This window comes from Anser cygnoides, chromosome 11 (genome assembly GCF_040182565.1).
Source record: "Anser cygnoides isolate HZ-2024a breed goose chromosome 11, Taihu_goose_T2T_genome, whole genome shotgun sequence".
NCBI classification, from domain to species: domain Eukaryota; kingdom Metazoa; phylum Chordata; class Aves; order Anseriformes; family Anatidae; genus Anser; species Anser cygnoides.
The window spans coordinates 8,487,116-8,514,878 of record NC_089883.1 but is presented as its reverse complement, the minus strand read 5'-3'; the positions used below and the strand labels follow the sequence as shown (position 1 = coordinate 8,514,878).

Here is a 27,763-nt window from a genome sequence, read left to right as displayed (position 1 = left end):
AGGCAACCGGGACCTGCCCGCCACCAGCCCAGTTCCACGTCCCGGAGCAGAAGGACAAACGGACCTGCCCCAAGTCCCTGCACAGCCCTGCTGATTTCCTCAGCAAACCTTGGGCAGGGTGGCTGGGGGTACGTTCAAAGACACCCGCACGCTCACGGGGATTTGGTGGCTGACACTCGAAGGCGTTAATTGCTGCGAGGGAGGGGAAGGGCAGCTTGCAATGGACCTGGCACTATGGGCGCTGGACGTGATGGGACCGCGGCACATTAGGCGGGTGTTGCCCCCACCAGGCACGGCTGCGGCTCACCCTGGCGTGGAAATTCCCGTATCGCCCTGCAAAGCCGCCTGGGGAGCAGTGCTCCTGGAAGAGGCTCCCAGGGCACAGGCGGGTGAGAGCAGATGAGGGCCGAGCCCCGTGTGCAGCAGCCAGCAGAGCGTGCCGGCTCCGACGGGCTGGCAGAGGCGGCGTGCTGATCTGCAGGTCGATAAGGAAGGGGCAGTGCGAGGCGGTGCAGCAAGGTGAGACTATCGGGCCAGTGGAAAAGCTATTATCCCTCGTGCTCTGCCCGCAGATGCTGAGGAGGGAGGCAGGGGACGAAGCTGCCGCAGGACAGACCACGTGGGACCTCCCGGGCTCTGCAGGGACAGGGCTTTGGTGCTGCTTTTTGGGGGATGCCACCAATTCAGTGAGACCCCAGCCTGGAAAGCTCTGTGGTTTGCTTTCTTCTGCTAAAGAGTAGAGTCCCCACATAGAGCACAGCTGCTGGGGCCAGGCTACCAGGCCGTAGCAGGTCCCCTTATGTTACGAAATGCTCCTTTGTGCCTCTGTGTCTCCTTTCTCAAGGTTTCTAAGAGCTGCTCCAGGGCAGGGCTGAGGACTGGTCCCGCCAGGTAGCAGACAGGAGGACACCCAACTATCAACAGTGCTTCTGGCAATTAGGGCTCAGGTGTCGCTCAGGGGGTTCGGCTTCTTTCTGGCCGGAGATCCCTTCTTGGTGTGTACGGCTGCAAATGCCCTGTAGTTGGATGCCCAGAGGATTTCTCAGCCGCTGGGCAGCATCACGGGTTACGTGCTCCCAGGTCACCCACCGTGGTGCATCTCTCAATGGCTGCTCTGCCACAGAAACCTGCTCCTTGCTCCCGAGCTGCATTTCCCAGGTTCTTTCCAAAGCTGTCTCTGCCTTGCGTGGAGCCCAAATGGGACTGGAGAACGATTTTGTGCAGCCATCAGTCTCTCAAGACCATCCACGGCATTTTTCTGCCATCTGTCAGTTTGAGAAGAAAGCAAACAAGAAATAATAATAAACTCAAATTATTGCCTAATCAACACAGAAATCAGCGCTGCTTGCTCAGCCTGCAGGCCACAATTAGATGCCATCAGCAAATTTGGGCAGCTTGCCTGGGCTGCAGTCTTTCATCTCTGGAAGACTGACAGGCATCTCCGGGATCCGCAGGCAGAGGAAGGAGCTGGGCTCTTCTTGAAGGACTTGCCGGGCTCTTTGAGGGCAGAGCACCTGGTTCAGAACGATGGAAAAAGGAAGGTTGTGTTTAGAGTAACACTAAAGGAAGCCCCGTGCTGGAGAAGGGGATGTTTAGCCCGCAGCGCTGAGCTCTCCAGTCCCATCTCTGGCAGCCGGCTCCTGCAGCCCCAGCTCAGCTCGCCTTGCCAGGAGGACACGCTGCGTAACCCACTCCTGGAAAGGATGCGATGTGTCAGCTCCACTTCCCTGCAGATACATGGCAGCCTTGGCAGGGCCACGGCGTGCCTGTGCATGACCTTGGCGTTTGGTTGGAAGCATCTATCTTCCTCTTCCTCCTGGGACTGTCCCACGGACCTTCATGGACCTGCGCCCGGTGACTCAGGCTGCCCTGGCATCCTCGGCCATGGGGAGAGGCGTTTGCAGAGCCGAACGAGGGGTGAGGGCAGCAGGACATGGCACGGGCAGGGAGGCTGCAGGGGTGGCAGGGTCAGGACGCCTGGCCCCGCTCCGAGAAGGGGACGGGGAGGGCTGTGGGGCAGGGCAGAGCAGGGGGCAGGACAGCCAGCTCCACGGCTAGGAGTCCCCCGGGGAGGCAGGGCTCATTGCTGCTGGGAGCTGCCGGGAGAAGAGGTGCTGGAGCCCCGGCTCTCCTCCCAGGGAGGAGATTCGCAGAGAGCAAATCTGCGAGTCTCCGTGTCTGAAACGTGATCCTGCTGGAGGCACCTCCCTGGGCCCCACCTCGCATTCCCCGACGTATATATGTCGCCCGCGACGGCCAGGCACGGGGACACGGGCTGACACCGTGCCGGGGCGCCGGGCGTACCTGCGGATGGAGCGGCCGAGGCACCAGGGGATGGCGAAGAACACCTACATGCGCTGGCGGCTCCCGCTCGTCTGCCTCCTCTGGGAGGTGGCCATGATCATCCTCTTCGGCGTCTTTGTGCGCTTCGGCCCTGAAGCCGATGCCCACTGGGAGGAAGAGAAGCACGAGATGAACCTGACCAGCGACATCGAGAACGATTTCTACTTCCGATACCCGTGTGAGTATTCAGGAAGCCCAGTCCCAGTGCTGGTTGGCCGTCATCCCACCCCACCCCATCCCACCCCATCCCATCCCATCCCATCCCATCCCATCCCATCCCATCCCATCCCATCCCATCCCATCCCATCCCATCCCCATCCCATCCCATCCCACAGCACTGCGTCTCTCAGATGTGGAGGCTGAAGCTCCAGGATGGGCTTTGGAGACCACCACCCTTGCCAGGAGGGGAAGCAAGGGCAGACCTCCAGAAGGGCAGCAGACACTGGGCTAATCTTCCACCTTCAATGGCAGGCCATCCCAGGATGGGCTTGCAGGAGGAAAGAGCTGCAGGACATGGCTGGGGATAGGCAGTGTCACAGGTCTGTGAGTGCTCCAACATCTCCATTGCAACAAGCCCAGCACACACACACCACCCAGAAGATGTTTTTGTTGCCCCAAGTGTCTGGGGAGAGGTTAGAGGAGAGGTTTCAGCTGGATAGTCCCTTCCCAAGTGCTTCTCCTGTCTTGCCCGTTTATATCTGGCTTGGGACAGAGCCTCTCAGAGGTGATGTCTCCACTGACTGCTGGAGGGCTGGGCTTTCCCCTGACACTGCTCTGGGCGCACCCAAGAGTGTCAGAAAAGCCTTGTGGCCCTCCGGTGCTCTGGGGGTCTGTTGGCAGGGTGCCGTGCCACCAGTACGTGACGTCTTTTCTCCAGGAATAGGGCTGGCGTGTTCCCAGCACCCTGCAAGTTTTGGCTTGCTGCCCCCTCCCTCGGCTCCGGATCAGAGCAAGCTTCCCCGTGCATACGGAGGAACGGCTGCTGAGATCCTGTGACATCTTCCTCCCCTTCCTACGTCCTCCCCCTCATGAGCAAATTACCCTTTAGCTGCTGCCATTTTGATGCCAGAGTCCTCGTAACCTGCCAGCTTCCCAGGGCTGATCGCTCACGGCGCCCGATTGCCGCGGGGATTGCCCAGGTGGCTGAAGCCCTTCTGGCCAGGCAGTGCCCTGGGCTGGCTTTGATCTCCAGGGCTGGTCATCTCCTTTGCGAGCCGTGGGGAACAGGCTGCTTCTGCAGGCAATTGTTTCCAAGGAAGCAACGGGCCTGAGTCATGCATCTATTTAGAACATTTCCATTAAAAAACACCTGCTAAATCAAAGGAGCTATAGAAACCTGTGGCTGCTGAGGATTAGCTGGTTCAGAAACGAGCTGCTTGCAGAAAGCCGCTGCTCAGAAACCCTCGTGGCTGAAGGGCTGGGAGGGCACCGGGGGGGCCAAGAACGAGCTTGTAGGAGCTCAGAGCGTTGCAGCCCTGCTGTCCTCACCGCCCACCGCCGGTCCGCAGCACCAGATATCTCCTCCTCAAATGGCCGAGCGGATTCACACAACTAGATCAGCCTACGAGCGGCTGTTTAGCTCAGGTTAGCTTTGAGTTTTGTTTCTGCTCCACACCTGAGGAAGGGCTCAGGTACCCAAAGAACAGCTTTTTTTCCTCCAGTATCTAATCAGAAAAATCCTCCCTCTACAAGGATAGACCAACACAGCAAGATGGCAGAACCAAAGCATTTCAGTCCACGTCCATCCAGTTCTGTTTAGAAGAGAGCACGATGGTTAAACACCCAAGGGTCATTTGTATTAACACGTCTGTGACTGCTGCTGCCCGTAGGACCTGCCCAAAGCTGTTGCAGTGGGCGAGCAGTGACGACCTGAAGTGATGAGGAAATGCAGGACGCGTTCGTGCAGTCGTGTCACTGGTGCCATCGACTCCAGGCAGCACAACACTGTCTTCTCATTTTGTATCACACGCTGATACTCCATAACGAATGAATGATCTGCGCCCTAGGGAGAAGAAATCAGACCCTTCGGCACAGGTGGTATTCCCAAAGCCCAAATGCCTCCTGTGGATAGCAACACCAACTGCCCTCCCACAGAAGCAAGGTCACAAAACCTTTAGGGCATGGCACTGCCATGTAACGCAAGTGTCATTCTTCTCAAGGGAAAACAAAGGCAAGGTTTAGAAAAAGGCTTTAGACTGCATGCAGTTTGAAGAAAGACCTGCTTTTCCTCCTGGTTGTCTGCAGGGTCTAACGCAGCAGGGATCCTCTGTATTTTCCGAGGGCACACAGACCGCAGCCCTACCTCTGACCCGTGTATTTCTGCTTTCAGGATGAAATTAGGAGTATATGATGCGAATGGCTGCAGATAATTCTAGCTGTGTATTGTGCTGCTTATGCTTGAGAAAAAAAAGATGGAGAGAATAAATATAGCTGCAGAGAGAAAGCGTGTGTGACTGCACGGTAAAACCAGAGTTACGTAGACCGCTTCTTAGGACTTGGGGAGAAGTCTGCTTGAAGTGACCTCTGCTGAGCAGGGTCAGATGCAGATCTCGTCTTCTCCATCTTTCACGAGTATCTTCATAGGTGGAGGCATTTTTGAAAACAAGCGAATTAACCTGTCTCCGCAACCTGACGCTACATCACTGGAGCCTGTCCAAACGCTCGTCTTCACTCAAGTTGCAAGATCTTGTAAAGCACCGGAGGATGGGAGCCAAGACTTCTGCAGTTGCACACACCCAAACCCTCACCCAGCCCATAGCGGAGGCAGTGGCTACAGCCCCACCATCCCCGAGGGGCAGATCCAGGGCTGCTGGATGCCAAAGGGCCAGCAGAGGATCGGGGGTAGAGCAGGTCCTCAGTCACTGAATTTCTTCTGCCCTGAGCTTATTACATGTCCTACTTTTTTTCACTGCAGTGGCCTCCAGTGTGAGGGTCTGCATGGTTTAACTCGTAATTACGCAGCGTTTCAGCTCACTTAATTGCAAAGTGATGCTTATCTGAAAGAAACGTTTAGCATTAAAAAGTACAGCAGGTTTATTGCACCAAGTATTTCTCTCAAGAGGCTCATGCAGGTATGGTTTCCCCCGGGGAAGGGCATCTGAGGGGCTCCAGTTCGCAGGTATAAGCACTTCTTGGAAGAACTGGGTCTCTCTGGTTTAAGCACTCAAAATCTCACAAGGTGGGATCCTGTTCTCAAGGGTATTTTGCCGCTGATTTCAGCAGCAATTAAAAATGTATTTGTAAACTTCCCCTGTTCTCGTGTTTTTCCCTAAACACTTGCTCTGAGCCATCACCAGGACCCCTATGTTGGATGGGCCTACCCAAAATGACCATTTGTGTGGTTTTAACAATATTTGGCAGACCCTGTTCATTTCACATGATGTTTTCTGAGTTTTTTTAAGAAGGGGAAGAAAACAACATGAATAGAAAAATGTTTTCCTTTGCACACTCCATTAGTCTCCAGTCTTCTCTTGCAAACAGCTTTTAATAAACATTTTTGTCTTTCAAGACTGAACCTTTTAACCAAAAATCCAGTTTCCAAAAGCTAAGACATTTTCACACTTAGAAATGTGGGGACACGGGACAGACACACACATTTTCCTTTGAATTTCCTCCCTACTGCCATGATGTGGTGTGTTTTCTTTCCCCACCAAATTCAAGCAACACTCGCAGCCTTGCCATCCTCTCAGAGCTGACGATTCCTTCCCTGTACACAGCTTTCCAGGACGTCCACGTGATGATCTTTGTGGGCTTTGGCTTCCTCATGACATTCCTCAAGCGTTACGGATTCGGAGCCGTGGGTTTCAATTTCCTCCTTGCCGCCTTTGGGATCCAGTGGGCTCTCCTGATGCAAGGCTGGTTCCACTCTTTCCAGAACGGGAAGATCCTCATTGGAGTGGAGAAGTAAGGAGAGATATGGGCTCTGGGGTGCCACCTCCCATGGTACTGTTCCAGGGGAAACAGTTTTGGGGGAAGCTCCCTGCCTGGACAATATGTCAGGCTGGGAGGAAGGTCAGTGGGAATCCCAGGGCTGGCTCCCAACCACCTACATGTCTCAGGGTGGGATCTCTAGAGGTGGGTGTGGGTGAGTTATGAAGAGTATTTCCTTACTAAACCACAATTTCTCTTCCCGTTTTCCAGCCTAATCAATGCTGATTTCTGCGTGGGTTCTGTGTGCGTTGCCTTTGGGGCCATCCTGGGCAAAACCAGCCCCATACAGCTCCTCGTCATGACCTTGTTTCAAGTCACGCTCTTTGCGGTGAATGAGTACATCCTCCTCAACCTGCTTCACGTAAGGCTTTAGGCAGTCCCCCTCTCCCCATGGCTGAATGCAGGTTGGAAAAATGGGTGGGCAGACCAGCTGAGCTGGATGCAGACCACATCTCACCTCCACTAGGAGTGGCGGTTCCAGAAACGAACCTCTGTTTTCCCATGGCTGCAGGTTAAGGACGCAGGTGGCTCCATGACCATTCACACCTTTGGAGCCTACTTTGGCCTCACCGTGACGCGCATCCTGTACAGACCCAACCTGGAGCAGAGCAAGGACAAGCAGGGCTCTGTGTACCACTCTGACCTCTTCGCTATGATCGGTGAGTCAGCGGCAGCCTCATCTTCCCTGGTATGTGCGTACCGCTCAGCTGCAGAGAGCTGGTTCCTCCTTGTGTCACTGGAAAAAACAGAGCAAAACCAGGATCAGGGGCTGAGAAGCACTCTGCTCCAGTTCTCAGCACCTTGGGACTACGCAGTTCCCCTCATCAGTGCTAGAGCTGAGGTGGTGTCTGGGAAGACAAGGCAGTGTTTTGGCTCCCCTCCTCTGCCAGCCCCACCTGGTGCTGGTCCCAGTGTGGGGTCACAGCTCTGGGCCAGCAGGACTCAAGGATTTAACTTCCCTCTGCATAAAAAGATCTTCCTTTAGAGTTTTTTTTCAATTCCTGTGTTCTTTCTTTTCCCTTTCTCTTCTCTGCCCCCTCCTCCCCATCCCACCAGGTACCCTCTATCTGTGGATGTACTGGCCCAGTTTTAACTCAGCCATTTCTGAGCACGGGGATGCCCAGCACCGGGCTGCCATTAACACGTACTGCTCGCTGGCTGCTTGCGTCCTCACCACAATGGCCTTCTCCAGCATGCTGCAGAAGAAAGGCAAGCTGGACATGGTAAGCTGGGAGCTGAGAGCCCTATGCTCCCCAGGGGACTTTTAATGAGGTTGACCAAGGGCCCAGGAAGCAAGTGACACTTGTCCTTTGCTGAACTGGGTTTTGGGACGTGACGGTGCAACCAGCCTCCAACCAGATACCCAAAGGGTGCACTGAAAAAGCAGGTGGGAAGTGAGTCCTGGTGGTCATGAGGTTCAGGCTGGTGCCCTGCACGTGGTGAACCTCAGACACAGCTCTCCCAGGAGAGCTACTGATGGGCATGATGCAGAGCCACGTTTGGCAGCGCTCCCCAGCAAGCTGAGCGGGGCCTGTGCAGCAGCTTGTGAGCAATCGGGGGGCTGACTTGTACGTGTTATGTGTGTGGGCGTACAGCTGTGTGACAGCAGAGCTGGCATGACACATGGGTGAGACAATTTCCATCTCATCACAACTCCCCACCCAGATTGGTGGATGCAAAGAACGTGTGTGGTAGGGGAGTGGGAGTCTGTGTGTGCCTGTGCTACTGACAGAGGCTGCCTGTTCTTCTCTTGTTTTTCACCAACGAGCAGTAAAGTGGGCCCTGATATTTCCTATGGAAGCACTTTCAGAGCTGATTCTCCTGCTCTACCATTTGCACCAGCCCTGAGCAATCGGGATCTCTCTGAGATGCCAAGACGGGGCGGTTATTTCTGCAGGTCCACATTCAGAACGCAACACTGGCTGGCGGTGTGGCTGTGGGCACCAGCGCAGAGATGATGCTGACTCCATATGGCTCCCTCATTGTCGGGTTCATCTGTGGCATCGTGTCCACGGTGGGGTATGTCTACCTCACGGTGAGTGCTGCTCTGGGGGTCTGCAGCCCTGGTCCTGCCAAGGAGACCAGGAATGGATTCACTTCCCCTTGAGTGATCCTGCTTTCCGTTGTCCCTTAGGGAGATGCACTTCTTACTCCATTAACTGCCTCAAAACACTCAGGAAGGCTCAGTCTCCAAACAGGAGAGTGTTTGGAGGATAAATTCTTATTTTATCTTCAGCTTCACTCACATCGTTTTCTAAAAACCCTCAACTCTTGAACAGGACACATAATACCAATTGTCTTTCTCTGCTTATCCCAGTCCTCCATGGAAGGAACTAATCCTTTCCAGGGCTGTGCTCATGTCTCTGATCTCTTTGCCTCCCTTCCCTTCAGCCTGTTTTGGAGTCCAGGTTGCACATCCAGGACACATGTGGCATCCACAACCTCCACGGCATGCCAGGCCTTATTGGGGGCATTGTGGGAGCCATCACTGCAGCTGCAGCCACAGAGGATGTATATGGAAAGGAAGGGTAAGAAAGCTTGAAATTCATCCACAAGAATAGATTTTACCTGGGATTTATGGGCTGGAAAAGAGGAGCAATTAATAGTTTTTGCTCTATGTCCAGAGTTGTCCCTTGTCCCCTCAAAAACATGGGGTGCGCTGACTATGTTGGGCTTACTCAAGTATGAAAGACTAATCTTCTGAAGCTGACTTCTGGTGTCCTCAAAAAGTGAATCATAACCCCACTCCTTGGCATTATTCTGGGGCACAGTGGGTGGGGAAATGTTCCTTCCTCTATCTGTGCATTGTTTTGGGGTTCCAGTAAGGCTGAAGTTCTGAAACAAAAGAAATGTTTATATTTTGGACTCCTCCTAGGTAAAGTTTTGCCAGGGGCCAGAAGAGGAGGAAGTGAACAGTGTTTTGTGTCATTGCAACACTCTCCTGGTCCATTGTCAAAGAGGGATGGGGCTAGGGAGGAGCCCTCAAGGGAGCAGGGCAACAAAGCTCCTCTACCTTGGCTCTGCACAACCTTTCTCCACCAGGATAGATCTCTGCCAGAAGTAATCCTCTCCATTTCCATCCTCTGCAGGTTCATTAAGGTGTTTGACTTCACTGGCAGCTACAAGACGCGGACACCCAGTGTCCAAGGAGGGTTCCAGGCAGCTGGAATTTTCGTGTCTCTGCTGATGGCTTTTGCTGGGGGGGCCCTTGTAGGTAAGCAGGAGGAGAACATGGAGAGGTGAGGGTTAAGTCCAGCCTGCAATTGAAATGGAGACTTCCACGTACTGGCACCTTGGCTGGATGAGTCCTTCCTACTGGTGTTGCAAGGGTTGCATCTGCTGTACAGAAAGGGCAGCCCCAGGCTTGCTCACATCACTTTTGACTCCCTACAGACAGGACTACCCCAAAAGCCCAAACTGGGCAGTGAAGAGGGAAGACTGTATCCCAGCAAGGTCAAATAGAGGAATGGGGGTTTCGCTGTGGTGTGGGTCAGACCACAGCATCATCTTCTCCTCGCAGGGAGATCGAGTGGATGCTTGTGTTGGTCTAGCACTGAGCACCACGTCAGGGCTTGGCTCATTCCCTCTTCTGCTAGGAAGGCTGGACTCTGGCCACCTGGACCTTTCCTCCATCCAACATGTCCTTGCTGCCACTCCGTGGGCAGCGGGAGCACAGCAGAAACCCCATGTCCTTTCCAATCTCCCGACCAGCGTGGTTTCTTCTGGCAACACCCAGGGCCATGAGTAGCAGGGTCAGAGCCCAGCACCGGGGCTGTGCACTGGAGTTCAGAACCAAGAATTGGGGAGCACCCCTTTCCCACACAAATTCCACCATCACTTGGGCATCTTTTTTCACGAGCAAGGTGGCACCCCAAAATCGGCCCTGATCGGCGGGGATAGCCCTGAGCAATGCGTCCCGGGGACGTGCTCAGGGTGCCCCTGACTAGCCCACCACCTTCCCTGGCTTCTTCCAGGGGCCATCCTGAAGCTGCCCATCTGGGGTGATGCGGCTGATGAGAACTGCTTCGAGGATGGTATCTACTGGGAGGTAAGGCCTGGGGTGGTGGCGGGTGGGCTGGGAGGCACAAGATGGCGCTGCCGCCCGTCGCATGAGGGCCTGCGGCGGAGCTGAGGGGGCTGCATGGCTCCGCAGGTGCCTGAGGACGAGGAGAGCGATGTGTACCACATGCACAACCCCGACAAGCCTGCCTCGCCGTGAGCCACCGGCTTTTGGGGCTGCCACCTCAGCGGGGTGGCAGGGCTACCCCGGCGGCGGGAAGATGGCGGTCGCCATCTTCCCACCGCCAGGGTAGCCCCGCCACCCTGCCCCTGTGGAGACAGGGGGTGGCTGGAGAAATCTCCCTGTTCCCCGCTACCCTGCCCCGCTGGTTCAGTTTTGTAATTAGTTCCTGTGAATAAAATAAATACATGTTGTTCTAAGGGCTCTCTTTCATAGTGTATCCCCTTGATAAAAGGCAAGGGCACAGCAGCCAGGTTGTCCATGGCAAAGGCTAAAGCTCTGTGGGAAGCACAGGATGGTGCTTTTGGGGAGGTGGTGCTGGGGTGCAGGGGCTGTCCCTGTGCTCAGACTGCTGCCCAAGGCCTGCTTTTGAGCCTGGCAATGCATTTGTGTGCTTCCCACTGCCACCTCCTCTTGATCACTCTGCTGAGGCCTCCATCAGCTCTTTGGGAGCCTTTTTTGCTTGTACTGCACAGGCTGAAAAGGCCCTTTCCTCTTTTTCAGTTTCAGCCATTTCTTCCATTTTCATCATACCATTCCTCCCACTTCATAGTGCTATTCTAGTGGGAAGAGCCCAAAGGCAGAGAGCACAGCCCCGTCTCTTAACCCCACTTCCTTCCAGCCAGCAAGGCCATCAGGCTTCAGCCGGAGTTATAGGAGACAGGAGTGAAAATCAGGCCTAAAACCTGTGTGTTTTCCAGGGTGATGTGTGAGGAGCAGGAGAAAAAAAAAAGGGGAAAAAAATAAAAAAGGAGGTGGGAGGGCTGATAGGTCTCTTCACCGCGTCTAGCTGTAATTCTCACACCTGAGGGGGGGAGTCAAAAGTAGCTATTCACATCCCCTTGGGATATGACACCCTCATTTTCCATGCTGGGTAAAGACAAAAACCCTTTACAACATGTTTCTGGAATTTGTCAGCGGCTGCCAGCAGCAGCATGTTAATTAAATGTCGGCAAAGATGGAAGCAAGAGGCTCTGCTCTAATTGGACACTTTGCTTGGTGGAGCTGAAAAACATTGTGACAGAGGAGGAGGCGCCGAAACACTGTGTTCCCCCGCCATGGCGAGGGGACGGGGACAGCCAGGCACAGGAGATGCTCTGTTCTGAACCAGGGTTGTCTCTGCTTGGCCTGAGACAACCTCACTGTTGATAAAAAGAGGAGCAGCTAAAAAAGAAAAGGCCTAAAATCCTCCACAGGAATTGTCTTGAACACAGCGGTGGCGTGGGACTCAGGGAAAGGGCTTTGTTATCTAAAGGGAAATTTCAGCTAAATCGCTGTTAAAATGCAGCATTCCTAGTCCCTGGGCTAGCCCCCCCGCCTTGGGACGAGCTTGGGGTGTCCCTCAATATACCAGTTCAGCATCCCGAAATAGCAGATCCCCCCATCTCATGCCAGGCACTGACATTGTTGTCTGTAACTCAAGAGGCTTTAGCCAGGATAATTTTGCTCCTGCCCTGGATTGGCCAGGTGGCTCACCCAAGTTAGCCCTCTCCAACCCGAACCAGTACAGGGATGGGAAAAAGAGGGGCTTTGACCATTAGCCATGTGTCCAGCCATGCCAGCCCCATGCAGGGTGGGGAAGCAGTGTCCCACCATGGGGAGGCCGCATCCAGCTCCTACAGCCTCTGGTCTCTCTTCCCAGCAGCTTGCAAAGAGCCATGGAGTTCAGTAACCAAAAAAAAAAACTGAGCAGCCCTTATTGTTTTAACAAGGCTGCCAGCACACATCTCCATCAGGACAGGTCTGTGAGCAGCAGGAGATGGTCCTGCTCCACATGCACGTGCGGGCAGAAGGAGCCCCAACCCCACTCCCTGTCCTCTGGGCTCTGCCTCCTCCTCGTGGGAAGACACCTGAATTGCCCAGACTCCTGGGCAGTGAAGCGTTTTATTGCTTGTGCTCTTGCAGGGCTCAGTCTGGTCTCAGTACCTAAATCACTCTCTGGGGCCGGCCTTGCAGTTTTAATTCCCTGACAAACAATGCTGGGGTCGGGCCAGCGTGTTTGAAGTGCGGTCACGGCCCCAGCAGTGGACGGAGGGTTTCTCAATGGGGAGCAGAGGATTGGCCTGCTCTGGCAGGCAGGAGGACGTGTGAGAAAGGAGCTGTTGATACCCTCAGGGATTAGGTGGTACAAATTGGCTGGGAAGCACCGGAGGCATTGACCAAAGCTGTCCTGGGGCAGGTTCCCATGGGGGGGCTGGCTGAAACAACCCGCCTTCAAGTAGGCTGGAAGGGCCAGCCTGGCTGCTAATCCCCTGGGAGCTATGGAGCACGAAGCAGAAAAGAGGTTAAAAAAAGAAAAAAAAAAGAAAGAAAAAAAAAAGAAAGAAAATCTCATGTAAAGATGGTGGTTTCCCCAAGGGGATGATGTTAGAGAGAGCGGGAAGGGGGTGGGGAGGGGGGAACAGCACCATTTAATCCTGCTTTTAATAGGCAGGTGGTGGGCTTAGATCACACTCCCGCTCCTGCAAGCTGCTGCAGAGATTTTGGAGAATGGCCGCGCGGACTGGCGGGGACCCCTGCATCCCTGCAGAGGATCCCCATCTGTGGCAAAGGGGCACGTGCTTGTGTCTGCGCCCATGTGTGCCCGTGTGGGGGCAGGTACGTGCTGTAACCCCAGACAGGGGCTGGCGTGGGCTCCCTGCACGCCCAAAGCCTCGGTGGCTGTCCCACGCGTGGGGTGCCAGCGTGTGCAAAGCCCCTTGTCCCCGTGCACACGCTGCAGCCGTGTGGGTGTTGTCTCGCATGCACACCCACCCACCCTTTCCGAACATGTACACACATGCCCTGGCTCACTGAATGCCACAGCAGCGCACCCGCCGTGTGCCCGGTGGCGTTGGCACGCCTGCGGGTGCGTGCCGGCGTTGCACGCGCGTGTGCCCCTCATCACACCCGCAGGGGCGCGTGCCAGCCGCCTGGCTGCGGCACGGCTCCGCACGTCTACGCACCTTTGTGCCGGTGCGAGTGCGTGCGTGTCAGACCTGGTGCGTCCACGCCTGTGTGAAAGGCTCTCCAGCCCCTTCTTCAGGAGTGCTGTAAATTGTAATCAGATTAAGGCAGCCAATCACTTAGGGCCCTTGAAAAGGGCATACGTTCCCTAATCAGTACCTAGCATTGAGTCTCACAAAGGGTCTAAGTAACTCGGCAGGGGTCGGGCCCTCTGGAGCGCAGGGGAGGGGGCTCGCCTTTCTTTTCTCTCTGTCCCTTGTAATTATGTCAATTTGCTAGCCAAATTGTTTGCTTGAGTGGACAGTGGGGGCTTGCCCCCCTTCCCGCCTCCCCCCCCCCCCAGCCCCATTCATGTGCTAATGTGGGAAGGAGCATGGCCTCCTGACTTCAGGAGGTGGCCGTGGCCTCTCGAGGAGCAGCACGCGGTGCCCGCACCCAGCCCCGTGTCCCCGGGCTTCTGGAGACACCCCATGCCCCGGCCATGGAGCTCGATGAGGACTTCTGGCCTCCACGTGCTTGTGGACGTGAAGACATGGTGTTGCTGCTCCTTGGGATTCATTCCCCACCACGGGGCTGCCGTGCCAGGGGATTCACCCCTCTGGCTTGGGAAAGGGAGCAAAACCTCAAGACCTGCAAGGAGAGGTGGTGAACAAAGGGGAGGAGAGGTGGCACCACCCATCCGTGGTCAGGGGGATGCTGCCTGCACGGACATCCTTGTGAGCAGGCAAGGGGCCTGGTCATGCACACGCTGAGCTGCCTGCTGCCACTGCCATGTGTCCTGAGCCTGCGGGGATGTGGAGAAAGGGGTGACAGCAAGAGGAGCCCATACTGTAGGAGGAAGGGATGGGCTGCAAGCATCCAAGAGCTGGAGAGATGCTGCTGTAAGAGCCGCAAGCAGGACTCCCCATCTCACTGCCACCCAAGGCATCCATCCCCACCCTGCCTGGGACAGCGGGGAGCAAAGTACAGGTGTCACTGCGTGTCCCCTCTGCATGCCTTCACGTGCAGCCCGGCTGACCAGGGGCTCTCCTGTTAGCTCCTGTGTGCCACCTTCCTTCACCTGCACCACATCTCCCCTTCACCCCGTCCCAGGGCCGGGAGCTGTGCCAAAGCACGCAGTGGCTTCTGCGACACACCTCCCCACCCACCCACATCCCGGCATTTGCATATATTCTGCCCGCAAATCCTTGTCAAGGGGAGCCTCTTTATTGCCTGTATAGATCACAGGGTGTTAGTTAAGGGGCTTCTTTGTATTGCCTCAGACAGCTGGGGTCATCAAAAGTCCTGCGGTGGGAAGGAGAGACAGGAGGAGGGGGGAAGCCCTGACAATACGGACTGAAGGATTAAAGGAGCATATAAAGTTCCTATTGAGTGAGACAAGAGGCTGTTCACTCCCAAGATTGACAGCAACCAGGAGGCGATTCCCAACACAATGTCCAATTAATTCTCTACCCTCTTCGCTGCCGTCTCCTCCCTCCCTCCCTCCCTCCTCTCCTGGGCTGGTGCATGAGCAGGGAAGGGCTGAAGCTAAGATCCTCGAGAAGGTAATTAATTATTCCTGACTAAGAGGAGCTTGCTGGGGTGTGACCCTGTACCCAGGCTCGCTGAGCACCCCATCCCCTTCCCATGGGCTCCCATGAGCTCTGACCACTTCAGGGGAGTTTTCCTCCCTGTCACAGCCACAGCTGTCCCACCGAGGGTCCGTTTCCATGGCAGGTTCTGCACAGTAACCACGGTTAGTGCCGAGCCCAACAGAAGTAGATTTGGGCTAAATCCAGGCTTAGTTCTGGGCTGGCAGGGCTTTGCAGCAGGGCAAGGCAGCAAGAGAGATAGGGAGCAGGGCAAGATGCATCAGCAAGGCGCATGGGCACGCAGAGCGTTTAGGGAGAGGCAGAGCAGCGTGTGATTGTAATTTTAATTTTAAAATTCTACTTTTTAAATAAAAGATTGTAAAATCCATGGCTTTGGCCAAAGTGTTCTGGTTCTCAATTCCCAGACAAAAGCATTGCCTTCCCGCTGTCCCCCTCCGCTCCAGCCGGGCTGCTGGCTGGGACTTCAGGGCACTGGCGTGACAGCAGCTTGATCTAATGAGCACGGAGAAAAGGAGCGGCGAGGACACGGCTGAGCGGAGCCGGGGGACACTGCCTGCATCGCCTCTGTCCCCTGGGCTGGCTGCCCATCCTGGCCCAGGTGCTGGGCGCAGGAGTGCTTGTAGGGGGTGTATGTGAGTGTGCTGCCTCCTCTCCTGCTAACAGCATCTCCTTGCTTTACCCCCGCATGTGGGAGAGCAGAATGCAGGCCACCACGTGAAATTCCTGCAAACCACTGAATATGAGTTATTTGATTTGTCTGGTCTATTTTTTTTTTTCCTCTACAAATACGTCAGCCCGGAGGGAGGGAACCACCAGGAAAGCACCTTCCTGCGAGCTGGCCACCTTTTGGCACTCTCTGCGTGACTGAGGCTCCCGGGCAAGAACCCTTCCACAACAACAAACATCCCCAAAACAGCTGGACTGGGAAGAAGGAGCCACGCAGCCAGGAGGACCCAGTTCTCACCGCAGGGGACACTTTGGCCAGCCCATCGTCCCCCGTCCCCAGGGGACCTACCCCGCGCACCCCACGCTCAGGAGGTGCCCCCAGGGGCTGCGGCGCGGGGCTGCCCGCGGCTCGGCGCCTCCGCCCGCTCCCTCCCGCCGCACACGCTCCCAGTGAAGTTGTTTGAAAGTCTTCCGGCAGTTTTAGCGGGCAGGAATAACAGATTAGCCATGATCTGATCAGCCCAGTATCTAAGCTGTATTCTCCCCGCTGACAAGTATTTGAAAGAGGGGAGGGGCCACTTGCAGCCCGACGATGAATCTTTCACCGACAAGAAAAGGCCCTTTTTTCTCCCGCGAGCCGCGGGCTGCTCCGTGCCCTGTTGCTAAGCGAGACCCGGGGCTGCCGCTTGCACGCTTGCACGGGTTAGCGGGATCAGGAGATTCACACCAGACATCTTGTTTTGGGGGGGGGGTTCTCTCCTCACACGCCTTTGACTGGCAGATAACAGCTCGCCGGCGAGCCCCGGGGATGCTCCCGCTGTGCTGCGAGCCCCAGGGGAGGGGAAGATTGCAGAAGCCTCTGGAGAGCAGGTTGGGGTGTCAGGGTGAGGGCCTCAGCCCTAAATGTCTGTGGTTTGCTGCCACGCCTGTGGGTGTCCCCAGCCTGGCCCCACGCACCCCCACAGCCCCCGTATCCCGTTGGGTTGGAGTGCAAAGGGGCCTTGGGGATGTGGCCTCAGGGGATGCTCTGCGGGCAGCCAAGCAAGACCCGGGCTTGGCTTCACACATTGGTGCCTCTGCGCATGGGTTCGAGAAGGGGACATGTGGCGGAAGAGCCAGGAGGGCGATCTGCAGGCCGGGGCCAGCTTTTTGGTCCCTGCAGGCTCACGCTGCTCCTGAGCTCCCTCTCCCCCTGCCAGCCGCAGCCAGGGCAAACTGCCCTGCGAGAAAAAAGGGAAATGGCTAAAACAAAGGCTTCCCAGGCGATTTCTGGAGCTGCCACCATGAGGTGCCCTCGCCTAAGACATGGTGCTCACATCTATCTCCCTCCTCTCCTGCACGCAGCGGTGCAGGCAGGGCTGCGGCTGCCAGGCTCGGGGCTGGCACCTTCCCAGGGCCCTGCCTCACGGGCAGGGGGCTGGGGGGAGCGGGGGGCTCTCCTTCGTGAGCTTAACCAGATGCCAGAAGGACTGAGAAAGTCATTGCTGCTCCGAGCAGCACAAAAAGGAAAGAAATCCCCGGCCTTCGGGGTTGGAACACAAAAGGCCGGATCCGTGCCTGCGATGCAGCCCCTTTCCGGAGCTTGAGCAACACAAAGCAGATGAAAAAAAAATGACTTTTCTGGTGAGATGGGCTCTCCTCCGGCATGGGATGGTGGTGTGTGCCATCCCACTGCATGGGCAGGTCTCCTGTCCTGCTGTGCAGCCAGGAATTGCCTGTCAGGGCTGGGAGAGCAGTGGGAGAGCTGGGGGGCTGCAGCCCACCGCCCTTCCTCCTCCCCTGGGTAGGCTGAAGGCTGTCTGATGTACTTCGTACGTCTTACTGGCCCGCTCTTCCTTAAACCCTTCCTCTTGGATAGGCTCCCCTCTCATTCACTGTACCACCTGCAAAACCCTCACCCAATATTCCCTCTGTGGGCGTAAAGCCCCAGCTCTGGCTGTCCCCAACCTTCACGTCCTCGCAGTAGTGGCCAGTCATCGGGGACCTCCCCGTGCTGCATGCGGCAAGTCCCCAGCATCAAAGGAATTGCTTCTGGCTTCGTTTCTTTTGCCTCGGTTGCTTCTCCTGGCTTTGCCCCCAGATCTTGACTTTCCCTTGGCCTGGTGCTTGGAGGGTGTCCTGTGGTGATAGCTCTACATTTCTCCTGGTCCTGAACCACCAGGACCGATTTACTCTTCCATTCTGGGTAGTGGGAATGCAGAAATGCCCTGTAAAACCCTCAGCTGGGAAGGCAGCGGTCTGCGAGAGGGGCCCGGCTGTCCTCCTGCCTGGAGGAACACCCACGGGCAGCACCGGGGCTCTTCCCCAGCACCACACCTTCTCAAGGGAGGAAGGAAATTTTGCCTTCAAGGAGTAGTCACTAAAACCCGACCTGAGAATCCACGTCCCAGCGCCGAAATAAACCATTGTGCGGCAAAGAATAGTACACAATGTAAGCACTCAGGAAAGAAGAAAATAATTTTATCCTGATTTCTAGTGTCTTCCTGACTTGCGAGCACCCTCCCATGCTCACACATGTCAGCAGAACAGGCACACAGCAGCGAGATATTTATATGAAAATCCTGCTGTCTCCGCAGCTATCTATAGCATTGCTGTCTGTGCCCGTGGCTCCAGCCTAAGGTTTGGTTCCCCCCGCTGCGGCTCGAGCAGCTGGAAGGTCCCCGCACGAGGGGACACAGCCGGCACCCCATCCTTTTTGACACCAAAAGGGCCCGAAATAAGGAGCCACCACGCAGTGGAAGCGGTGGCTTGGCAGGGGTGGGACCCGCGGGCGCTGCAGCATCCTTTCTCGGGGCGCCGCCGGGAGGGGGTCACCCCACTCCCCCCCTGCAGACGAGGGCCCCCGGCTCAGAAAGACGGGGAGGCGAATCAGTATGCAGGAGTGGTCGCCGCTCGCCAATAAATTAGCATAAACCACTCTAGGAGGTAAATAGACATACAAGGCGCCAGTGTGTGCAGCGTGGGCTGCGGCTTTGTCTCAGCCCCACTATTGTCACGGCCCCTGCTGCACGCTGACCGAGTGGGGCTGTGTGGTGGTTTCTTACACTTTTGACTGCTGGATAAAAGGGGGGAACATAAAGAGAGGGGAGAACTTTTTTTTTTTATTTTTTTTTTATAAGTCCAGACGAAGTTACAGACGTCTGTTAAACGTCAATTACAGCTGAATAAAGACGTCTGCTTAAGGCTTAGTTATGGCTCCTTTCAGCCACTGAGATTTTTCCAGGGCTGGCCCGGGATGCCTTCGGCAACCTAATTTGGAGATTGTAACTCTATAAACAGGCCCCGGCATTAATCAAGGCTGGTGAAAATGCAAATGACGGTGTGGAGGGGGCTCGGGGACGGGACAGGGTCCTGAGCCTTGGAGCTCGGGGCAGGGAGTAAAAAGGGGAAAGCGAAGGCAAGGAAGAAAGGGGCCGTGCGGAGGAGTGGGGACCCGTAAGTAGGGAGCGTGGTGGATTTTTCCCACTTTCCTGCTGGGGCTCTGGAGGGTCTTTCCATGCCAGGCCGCTTAAGGCTTTTCCCAGCAAAACCAAGGCCAAAACACCAGCAAAGCGGGCATTTAATGCTTCAAAATCCCCGAGGACCAGCGGGTGCTTTGGGGAGCCCAGGCTGCATGAGAGTGGTGCTAAGAGCGGCCTGTGGGAGGGCAGTCACGGCTCCCCACTGCTTGTCATGCGTTCTGCTGCTGTGATCCCCATTTTGTCACAGCAATAAGGCCTCCGAGCTCTAGCTGCGGGGAATGAAGCCCCAGATCGGAGCTGTTCATGCCCTTACAAGCCATCCTGATGACCACGAAGACCAAAGAGATCTTCTGTGTGGAGAAAGGTGCCCAGGCACCTAGGGACCTTGTCCCTCTGGGATACCTCCACGGCAGGATGAGGGCGAAGGGCTGTAACCAGACTAGGCCTCACCACAGCGTTGCCTTCTGCACCCTCTCCTCACCCCTTGAGATACAATGGCTTGAGGGGAGGACGGGAAGGGGGATTTGCTGGAGAACATTACAACCAAAATGCACACCCCAGGTCCTTCCCCTGCGGCCGGTGGCAGCCTGCTCCGGAGGGGACAGCAGGCCAGCACCCTGGCTGACTGTCACCCACCCATTCGTCCAGCACGACGGGCTGAGAAACCACCTGCGTGTTCACAGAAACCCCCTGAAGGGCTCCCTCCAGCCCGGGGAGGATCTGCACGAGGGATTTCGGGCTACTTTCGGTTGTGGTTTCTACACAGCTGAGCAGTTTTCTCACAAGAAACCCATGGTTTGTCCCAGGGAAGCGTGGATGAGCGAGGCGATGCGTCAAGGCTGCGGGGAAGCCTGTGCAGGGAGGTGGCCCATGTTCATGAGCACCTTTTGTGGGATTTTATTTTTTTATGACCAGGTGCTGTTCTGAGGGTGACCAAGAGAAGGGCAGGAGGTGAGACCTGGGAGCACCGCGTATCCTGGTGCAGGCGTCACCAATTCTCCGTGGCCCTGATGTCCTCCTTCCCCCTTTCACCTGGGAAGAGGAGGACAGGTGGCTTTTGGGGGGAACCGCCAGCATTTCCACAGGAAAGGAAGGCCGGACCTTGCGCTGAGGAAGTACCTCTGAGCCCAGAAAGCAGGAGGCAACAGAAAAAGGAGGGGTGGACGTGGGGAGAAGAGAGCAGAGGGCCAAAACCGGGGGGGATGCGGAGTGGGGCTGTGAGCGAGCCCCGTGGACAACACCCAGGGCTTCCCGAAAAGCAGGAGGACGGGGTGGGCCAGCGACAGCTGGAAGATTTAATTGCTCCTCTCCGCAGACCTGCTCGGCTCCCTCCCTCTCAGATCTGCATTTCAATATGAGAGCAGCAGTAAGTGGGATGCCGCTGGAAGGGGTTAGAATGATTAATCATTTAAAAAGCAAGATCTTAATTACAGGGTGCAATTTTTGCTATTTAAGGAGTCCATTAGTTTCCAGAAAGGAAAAAAAATATATATATATTGCAGGTTATTCTCCTTTTGAAGCAAACTGGGGGGGGGAAGGAGGGCTGAGGCGGGGGGGGGGGGGGGGTGCAGCACCCAGGCTGGCGTGGCCGCCCCTGCTGGGGCGAGGGCGTTGGGGTGCGAGGACACCGAGGGGGAGGCGGTGTCACTTGTTCCCCGAGCAATATTTTTGAAGGGTGCTGGCTGCGAGCGCTTGCTGCGCTCAACCACACGCTGGCACGATCCAGCAGGCTTCTGCTCGCTGCAGCTCCTCCTCCCCGGGGGCACAGAGAGGATGCGGCCCCCGTCACCGCTGCTGCTGACCCCTCGGCCGAAATAGCTCCCGAAGGGCGCGTTGGGGGGTAATTGCCGTGATAAGAGCTCGTCCGCTGGGAGCTGGGCTGAGACCTCTCGCAGCTCGTCTCACCCAAGGATGGGCAGCTCGTGGCCGTGCCGCTGGGGGCTGCGGAGCATGGCGCACCCACCGCCAGCATCCCGGGGACACGGGGACCAGGCTGCGCACGGGGTCAGTCCCGTCTCGCCCCGCGCCGCAGCCGGCGGGGAGGTGACGGGGGTTAATCGCCCACCGCCTCCCCTCTGACCCTTCTGTGGGTTTTTCTCTTGTATGGTCATTTAGCCGTCCCCTGACACAAAAGGGAGCGATTAAACACAGCTCAGGCCCTTCATGCTTTAGTGGATTAATTTGCTGATCCCCCACGGATTAAAGGTCTCGACAGGATCAGCGGGAGCAGCGGTGCAGACCCTGGCGGGAGGAGGCCACTGATAGTCCCGGGCAAGCCCCAGCCCGGAGCAATCCCCAGGGACCTCACCCCCTCCTCACGGTGTCACCGAGCTGTGTCAGGGTTCAAGGCATCGGAAGCTCGGCTAAATACCGGCTTCCCCAAATCCTCCCGCTCGCTTTGCTAGGCGAGCGGCCCCGCGCCCCTCGGGGGTTTCGGGCCATGGCCACGTCATTTGTAAAAGATGGGAGGGAGCAGGAATGCAGCACTCGGATGGAGAGTTGCACGCAGCGCTGCCACGGACGCGGCGTGGGCTGGGGGTCTCTAATCCTGCTCCTACAACGGAGGAGAGCTCATCCCCAAAGCCTCCGGCCGAGGCAGCAGAAGGGCGAGCAGGAGCAGCGGGGGAGAGGGGGACGAGTTTGGGGCGCTGCACCCGGCGGGGGCTGCACTGCCCTCCCCAGGCCCGCGGGAAGCAGAGATTGCATCTGCCTTTAATTACTCCCTCTCTGCATATCAGATGCTCGTGCACCTTCTGCACATGAATGCTGATTAATTGCAGGGTTAGGCTCTGAGGCAGGCCGGACCACATTATTTCTGATGTTTGCTCTTTTCACGAGGAGAATAAATGCCATGAATCCACAGTAATCAGTGGCTTTTAGCTTGTCACTCTTATGACACTCTTTACTTAGACCAGGAAATGGCAAATGTGGTGGAAATAAGAACTTTATTATCTATTTTTTTTGCTCCCAAAAGGGAGGTGTGTGTTGGGGGCTGGGGGGGTGGCAGAAGAAGGTGGTGGGGGCATCTCGCCGAGCGGGAGATGGAGAAAGAGGCTCCATTTTCCCTGCATCCAAGGAGCTGTGCTTCGCCGCGTTCGGCGAGAGAGAGAAGAAAAGCGGCGGCGGCGGCTTTGTGGCAGCTCCTCGGGGAGGAGGCCCCGGAGGGCAGGGGCGGTTGGGGGGTGCGGGGCCCTCGGGCTGGGCCATCCCCACCCGCCTGGGCCCCCCCGCTGCCGTCCGTGCTGGTTTGGTGGCCGCAAGCAGCATCACTGCGCCAGGTCACGCCGGGTCCCCAGGAGGTACGCCCGGGCATGCAGATGGTGAACGGGCCACCACGAGAAGATTGGGGTGTCCTGAGGCTCGTCTGGGGTGCTCAGGGCTCCTCCAGGGAGGGGGTGGCTGCACCCATGGGTGGGAGAGCTGCAGGGCTCTGGGTGTCACCCTGCTGTGGCCTCCACTGCGACCATGGCCTTGCAGCAAGGGACAGCCCGAAATATTTAACACGGACACACGCCGTAAGGCCACCTCCAGGGCTGGATGTCCCTTCAGGCCCAGGTGACATCCCCAAGCCCCACAGCCCGACGGGAGGAGAGGAGCGAGGAGGAGGACCCACAACATCCCGACGCCGAGCGGGGACAAACATCAGCACCGCGTCCCTCGTCCCCGGCCTTCCCTCGCCAGCAAACCCCGCTCGGCCCCAATCGGCTCAGGTGGGAAACCCTTTCACCGCCTCCCTCAATGCCCTGCTACCGATCTCATTGCCGCCTCTTAGCTCAGTGCGAGGGCAGCCCTCCGCTTTTCAGCCCCGAACATCTGGCGTGCAGCGGGCGGGCGGCCGCCGGCCGCCTCCGGCCCCCTCCCCGCGCCCCCGCCGGGGACGCCCGCAATTAGGCAGCCCCCGGCCTCGGCCCCGCTCAGGTGAGCGCCCAGCCAAGGAGGGGTAATTAAGGTTAATCAGGGGGCCGGGGGGTCAGGGCGGTGGTGGGGAGACCCCGCGAAGTCTAATGGCGGCCGTAATTAGGCAGCTGTGGAGAAGCGGTTAATGAAGACGGCGACCGTTAATAAAGCTCTTCCTGAGCAGCCTTCTGGCCCGGGTAATTGAGGGATTTGCAAGTGCCATCTCCCCCTTCGCCCTGTAATGAGCAGACCCCGCGGCCCGCCTTAACCCTTCCGGGGACAGAGCCGGTGGCGGCGGCAGGGCCCGGGCCGGGGCGCAGGGCGGCAGCCCCCAGCCTCTCCCACGCCAGGCCCTCGGCACCGGGTCCCCGGGAGCCCTTTGAGCCCCGCTCAAAGCGGCTGGCAGCGACTTTTCTCGCAGATGCTTGGGTTTCCCACGCCTGCCTCGGCATTATGCAATCCCCCCCCGGCCCCACCACCCACCAGCGCCGGGATGTCATCATCAGCCCCGGCCCTGGGAACCCACATTGTTAGCTTAGTAAATAGAGAAATCCCCACTCAAGCATTGCAAATGAGGGCAGAGGGGGAGCCGGGGAACCGCTGCGGCCGCTGCGGCCGCGAGGTCTCTCCCCTCTTTGAGTTGTCAGATGAATTCAGCGCTTAACAAAGAGCGAGGGAGGGAGCGGAGCTGCCGCTGCAGCTGGGCAGGGCGGCAGGAGGAGGCAGGATGGCGATGCCACCGGCCACCGCTCCGGCACGCAGCTCCGAGCCCCTTGCTACCTGCCCAAGCCTGGGCACCATCAGTGCCGTGTGCTCAGGGCTTGCAGTGCACCTGGGGGGACATTTCTGGCTGCAGGGTGGCCACGCAGGCCATGGTGACACGTCCCATCCCTGCTCAGCACCTCTGCTGCCCTTTGTACCCGCGTGGCTGCAGTGCCCTGGCCATCGTGCTGAGCCCTGGGGAGCCCCAGGGCCAAATCCCAGCTCCAGGGGGCTTCTGAGGCGACTGGGAGGTCTCCGAAATCTTTATTAAGATGCAGCGGCGTGGCTGCCCTTCCCTGACAGTTGCCTTAGCCTTGAGCTGGTGAAGGTCACGGTAATGCTCTGGGAGCTTAGCCAGCTTTCTTCCCTCTCGCTCCCTGCCTGGTGCTGGGAGCAGTGATGCTGTTTCCGAGCCACGCCGCGCTGCCCCAAAAAGCCCCTCCTGCAGGCTGCTTTTTGCAGGGTGCCGGCCCTGCCCTGCCTCTGCTTTGGCCCTGGGGATGGAGCGACCACACCGGGGGTTTTTGCATGGCCAAACTCTGCCCCTCCAGCAGAAGACCAAAGAGGGGCGGATGTAACACATCCTGCCCTGCGCGTGGCAATGAGGTGCTGGGAGAAGAGCGCAGCATTTTGATTCGGAAAGGGCAGAGAAGGAGAAGCCTCCCCCTGCAGCTCCATGCCCTGGGGGCCCAGGTGGCCACAGCGCTTGGCACCCGCACCAACAGAGAGCCACACGGGCTCTCTGCAGCCACACCAGTGCCCGGCATCTGCCAGCATACACACACACCCCGGGGCATCAGCGGTGGCTCAGCCCCATCCTTCGTCCCCCCCACAGCCCCGTGGCAGCACCCCCGGCCTAGCAGTGTGATAAATGAGCTCCCCTGCTCGTTGGCTCCGTCCTTCCCCTGGTGTGAGCAGGTTTCCTGACCTCAGCAGGTGGCCAGGGCTCGCCTCCCCGGCCGCAGGTGTGCCCGTGTTTGGGAGAACACCCAGGAAAACCGCCCCATGTCCCACAGCGCCCGGCTGCGGGGCTGCAAGTTAACGTCACTTCCAGCTATTTCAGGGCGCCTTTTTTCTTGGGCAGATCAAATTCCTATTAAATCGTGGATAAATAAAGAGGGAGAAAAGGCTCAGAGGTGACCAAGTGCAATCCAATAGCAGCCCGGTGGCTGCTGGTGTTGAGTATTACCAACACAGCCGTGTAATAAATACATCCTCGCCCCAATTATTTACCAGCAAACCTGCTTGGCAGATCCCACATGGAATACAACACGTAGATTTTCATGCGAAGGTTTATTTATTTTTTATTTTTTGGCTCCATGCTCCATAAAACACATTTACCCAGTCACATACAAAATACATTTATCCAGTTTCTTTAAAACAAACAAAATAACCTCTCCTCTCCATCTGGCCTCTTTCTCTGCTCCTTTCTAGCCTGGTCTGCTTCTCTACTCCTCGCAATATGGAACATGACAGGGTATTTTCAATGCTATTTTTGTCCGTTGTGTCATAGCTTATATTTAAAATAGCATTTAAATCTGCCAAGTAGTGCAGTGTTTTAAACTGCTGTCAGACTGAATTTCTCCTCCTACATACCGCATATTTCAGATACGGCTTAAAGACAGCTGAGGGGAGCTTTTGAGGCGGGGGGAAGGTGGAGGTGGCTGGGGACCCGATTGTCTGCAGGTGTGCGGAGAGCCAGAGGGTGTTAATAGCAGAAAGGGGTGCTGAGCTTGGGGGTGGAGGGGGGCCACGAGCCCAAAGACAGCCAGATGGGACAAGGGAGGGTGTGGGGATGGCGTGGTCACCCCAGGGAAGGGCTGGGACACCTCTTGCTCCTGGTGCCCACCCTCACCAGGACCAGGGGCTGCAATGGGGTGACCGTGGTGCCCCTGGGGGGGACCTACAGGGGTCTGCACCCACTGCTCCTGCTGCTGTGGGAACTGGGGCTGGGGGTGCCCCGGTCTGCAGGCGAAATGAGGGCCCCCATGTGGTGTTTGCTTTGTATTTGGGGTTCATATCAGGACTCCCCAAAAGGGGGTCAACCGAGCCTTCAGAGACAGCAGGAACAAGGCAAACCGGGGGCTTGTCCTGCGCTGCTCGCACAGGGTTTTATTTCCCCTTTCTTCCCCGATGTTTTTTTCTGGGAGGTGGCTGACATCTGGGAAGCCCTGGGGCAAAGTCACACAGCCACGGACCTGGTTAATGCCTGGAGAGGGCCCACTCCTCACCCCCCCCCCCCCCTTCCTCGCATTTGCTGAGGTCTAGAAATGCATGTTTGGGGAAAGAGGGATGCAGCTTGTAGGGGCAGGCTTTGCAGGCAGCCCCGGCCTTCCTGCACCCCTTCCTCACCCAAGTATCTCAAGTGGAGGTCAGACCCAACTCCATCCCTCCCAGAACTTCTTCAGCACCAACTGTTTAAACCCTGACTGTCCCTGCAATCCATGTAAAGTCCAATTCCTCTCTAGAAACACCTGCCTGGTGCCCTGGCTTGAACCTGGAGGTGTTCCAGAAATGGGTTTTCCTCTCTCATACGAGCCCAGGTTGTTTTTGCTTCACACCTATAACCTGCAGGCCTCTACTCTAGGTGACGGAGCAATTGTGCGTGGGGTGACATCTGGCACAGCCAAGAGGGCCCACGGGGGGGAAGCATCCCTGCACCAAGCCCCCCAGTGCGGAGGAGTCCCGTTTCTCTTCTTCCACATCTCTTTTTTGGAAGGACTGGGCAGCCAAAGCTCTGGTGACAGCCCCCACGGCTCAGCCCGCAGTCGGGGGAGATTTTCTGCTGCTGGCTCCCCGGCGGTGCCCGGTGGGGTGGGGGTTTCAGGGGGTGCACCCCAGCTTCCAAACAGGGTTTTGGGTTTCTTTCCTGCAGAGATCCTGGGCAGAGCCTTCCTGCACCCGCACTCGCTGCAGCGCGATGCCCGCCGTCCTGCGCCCTCTCCCGGGACGCGCGTGTGTGCCGCTGATATCTCCTGCCCATCCTCTTCTGTCAACACTGCCGGAGCGAGGGAGAGATTTGATTTTTAGCAGCGTGCCCTCTGTGTCAATAACTCCCCCCGGCCCTTCTCGGCAGCTCGGCCTTCTCCTCGCCCCCCTCTCCTGCCGGTGGCAGACGCCGGGAGCCGTGGCGGGAGGGCGGCGGGCAGACAAAGAGCAGCCCCCCCCCTGCCCCAGCCCCCCGGGGGGGCAGCAGCCCCTCTCTCCCCTTCCCCAGGGGCCTTGTCCCCCTCCCCAAGCCCCCCTCCCCGTGTGTGTGTGTGTGTGTCCCCCCCCCCGAGGCCTGCAGTAACGCCTTTTGCCACAGGGTGCCACTATGGCAAAGCTGTAGGCGCCGCCGGGCCCGCAGCGCTGTTGTGTAAGAGCTACCTGGAGCTCCCCGTGTTTTTCTCGTTGTGTGTGTGTGTGTGTGTGTCCCCCATACCCCACCGCCACCCCAAAGCTCCCCCCCGAAGGTCGGAGAGCAGGGGGAGCAGGAGGCCGGGCGGCCCGAGGTGGCGGAGGGGTGCTGCGGCGTCCCCCCGGCTGCCTGGCACTGCCCCGGGGGGCAGCGGGGGCCGCAGCCCCCGGCACCGGTGGGGCCCAGGGGAGAGGGGAAATCCTGGAGGTTTGGGGCTGGGTGTGGAGCCAGCGAGCAAGGGGAGACGGTGCCTAACCCAGGGACGAGGAGTGGTGTGTGGCTGAGCGATGGGGAGCTGCACGGGGGGCCCTGCGGCTGGCACCGGCCTTTCCCCAGGGATGGGTCCCACCAGGCCCACGGGTGCTTGGGTGGTGCCTGTGGGAAAGGGGATCCTGCAGCTGGGGCATCCCACCCCATCCCATCTGACCCCATCCCATCCAACCCCATCCCATCCCACCCTACTCTACCCCATCCCACCCCATCCCACCCCACCCCACCCCATCCCATCCCATCCCACCCCACCCCA

General features: G+C 57.6%; 1 protein-coding gene and 1 long non-coding RNA gene across 2 annotated transcripts; one reads left to right on the top strand and one right to left on the bottom strand.

Moving 5' to 3' along the window:
- Positions 1-1,214: 1,214 nt before the first annotated feature.
- Positions 1,215-4,919, bottom strand: LOC136791694 (uncharacterized). The gene is made up of 3 exons (XR_010834232.1): positions 3,385-4,919; positions 2,305-2,450; positions 1,215-1,514 (listed from the first exon to the last, which is right to left on the bottom strand). It is a non-coding gene; the product is annotated as an uncharacterized lncRNA (long non-coding RNA).
- RHCG (Rh family C glycoprotein) lies at positions 2,311-10,500 on the top strand. Its single transcript, XM_067003850.1, has 10 exons — positions 2,311-2,521; positions 6,060-6,246; positions 6,484-6,634; positions 6,785-6,932; positions 7,330-7,496; positions 8,171-8,308; positions 8,665-8,801; positions 9,363-9,487; positions 10,248-10,321; positions 10,427-10,500. Exons 1-10 carry the CDS (start codon positions 2,311-2,313, stop codon positions 10,490-10,492), a joined length of 1,404 nt encoding a protein of 467 aa, XP_066859951.1. The 3' UTR covers positions 10,493-10,500.
- The last annotated feature ends 17,263 nt before the right edge of the window (positions 10,501-27,763 follow it).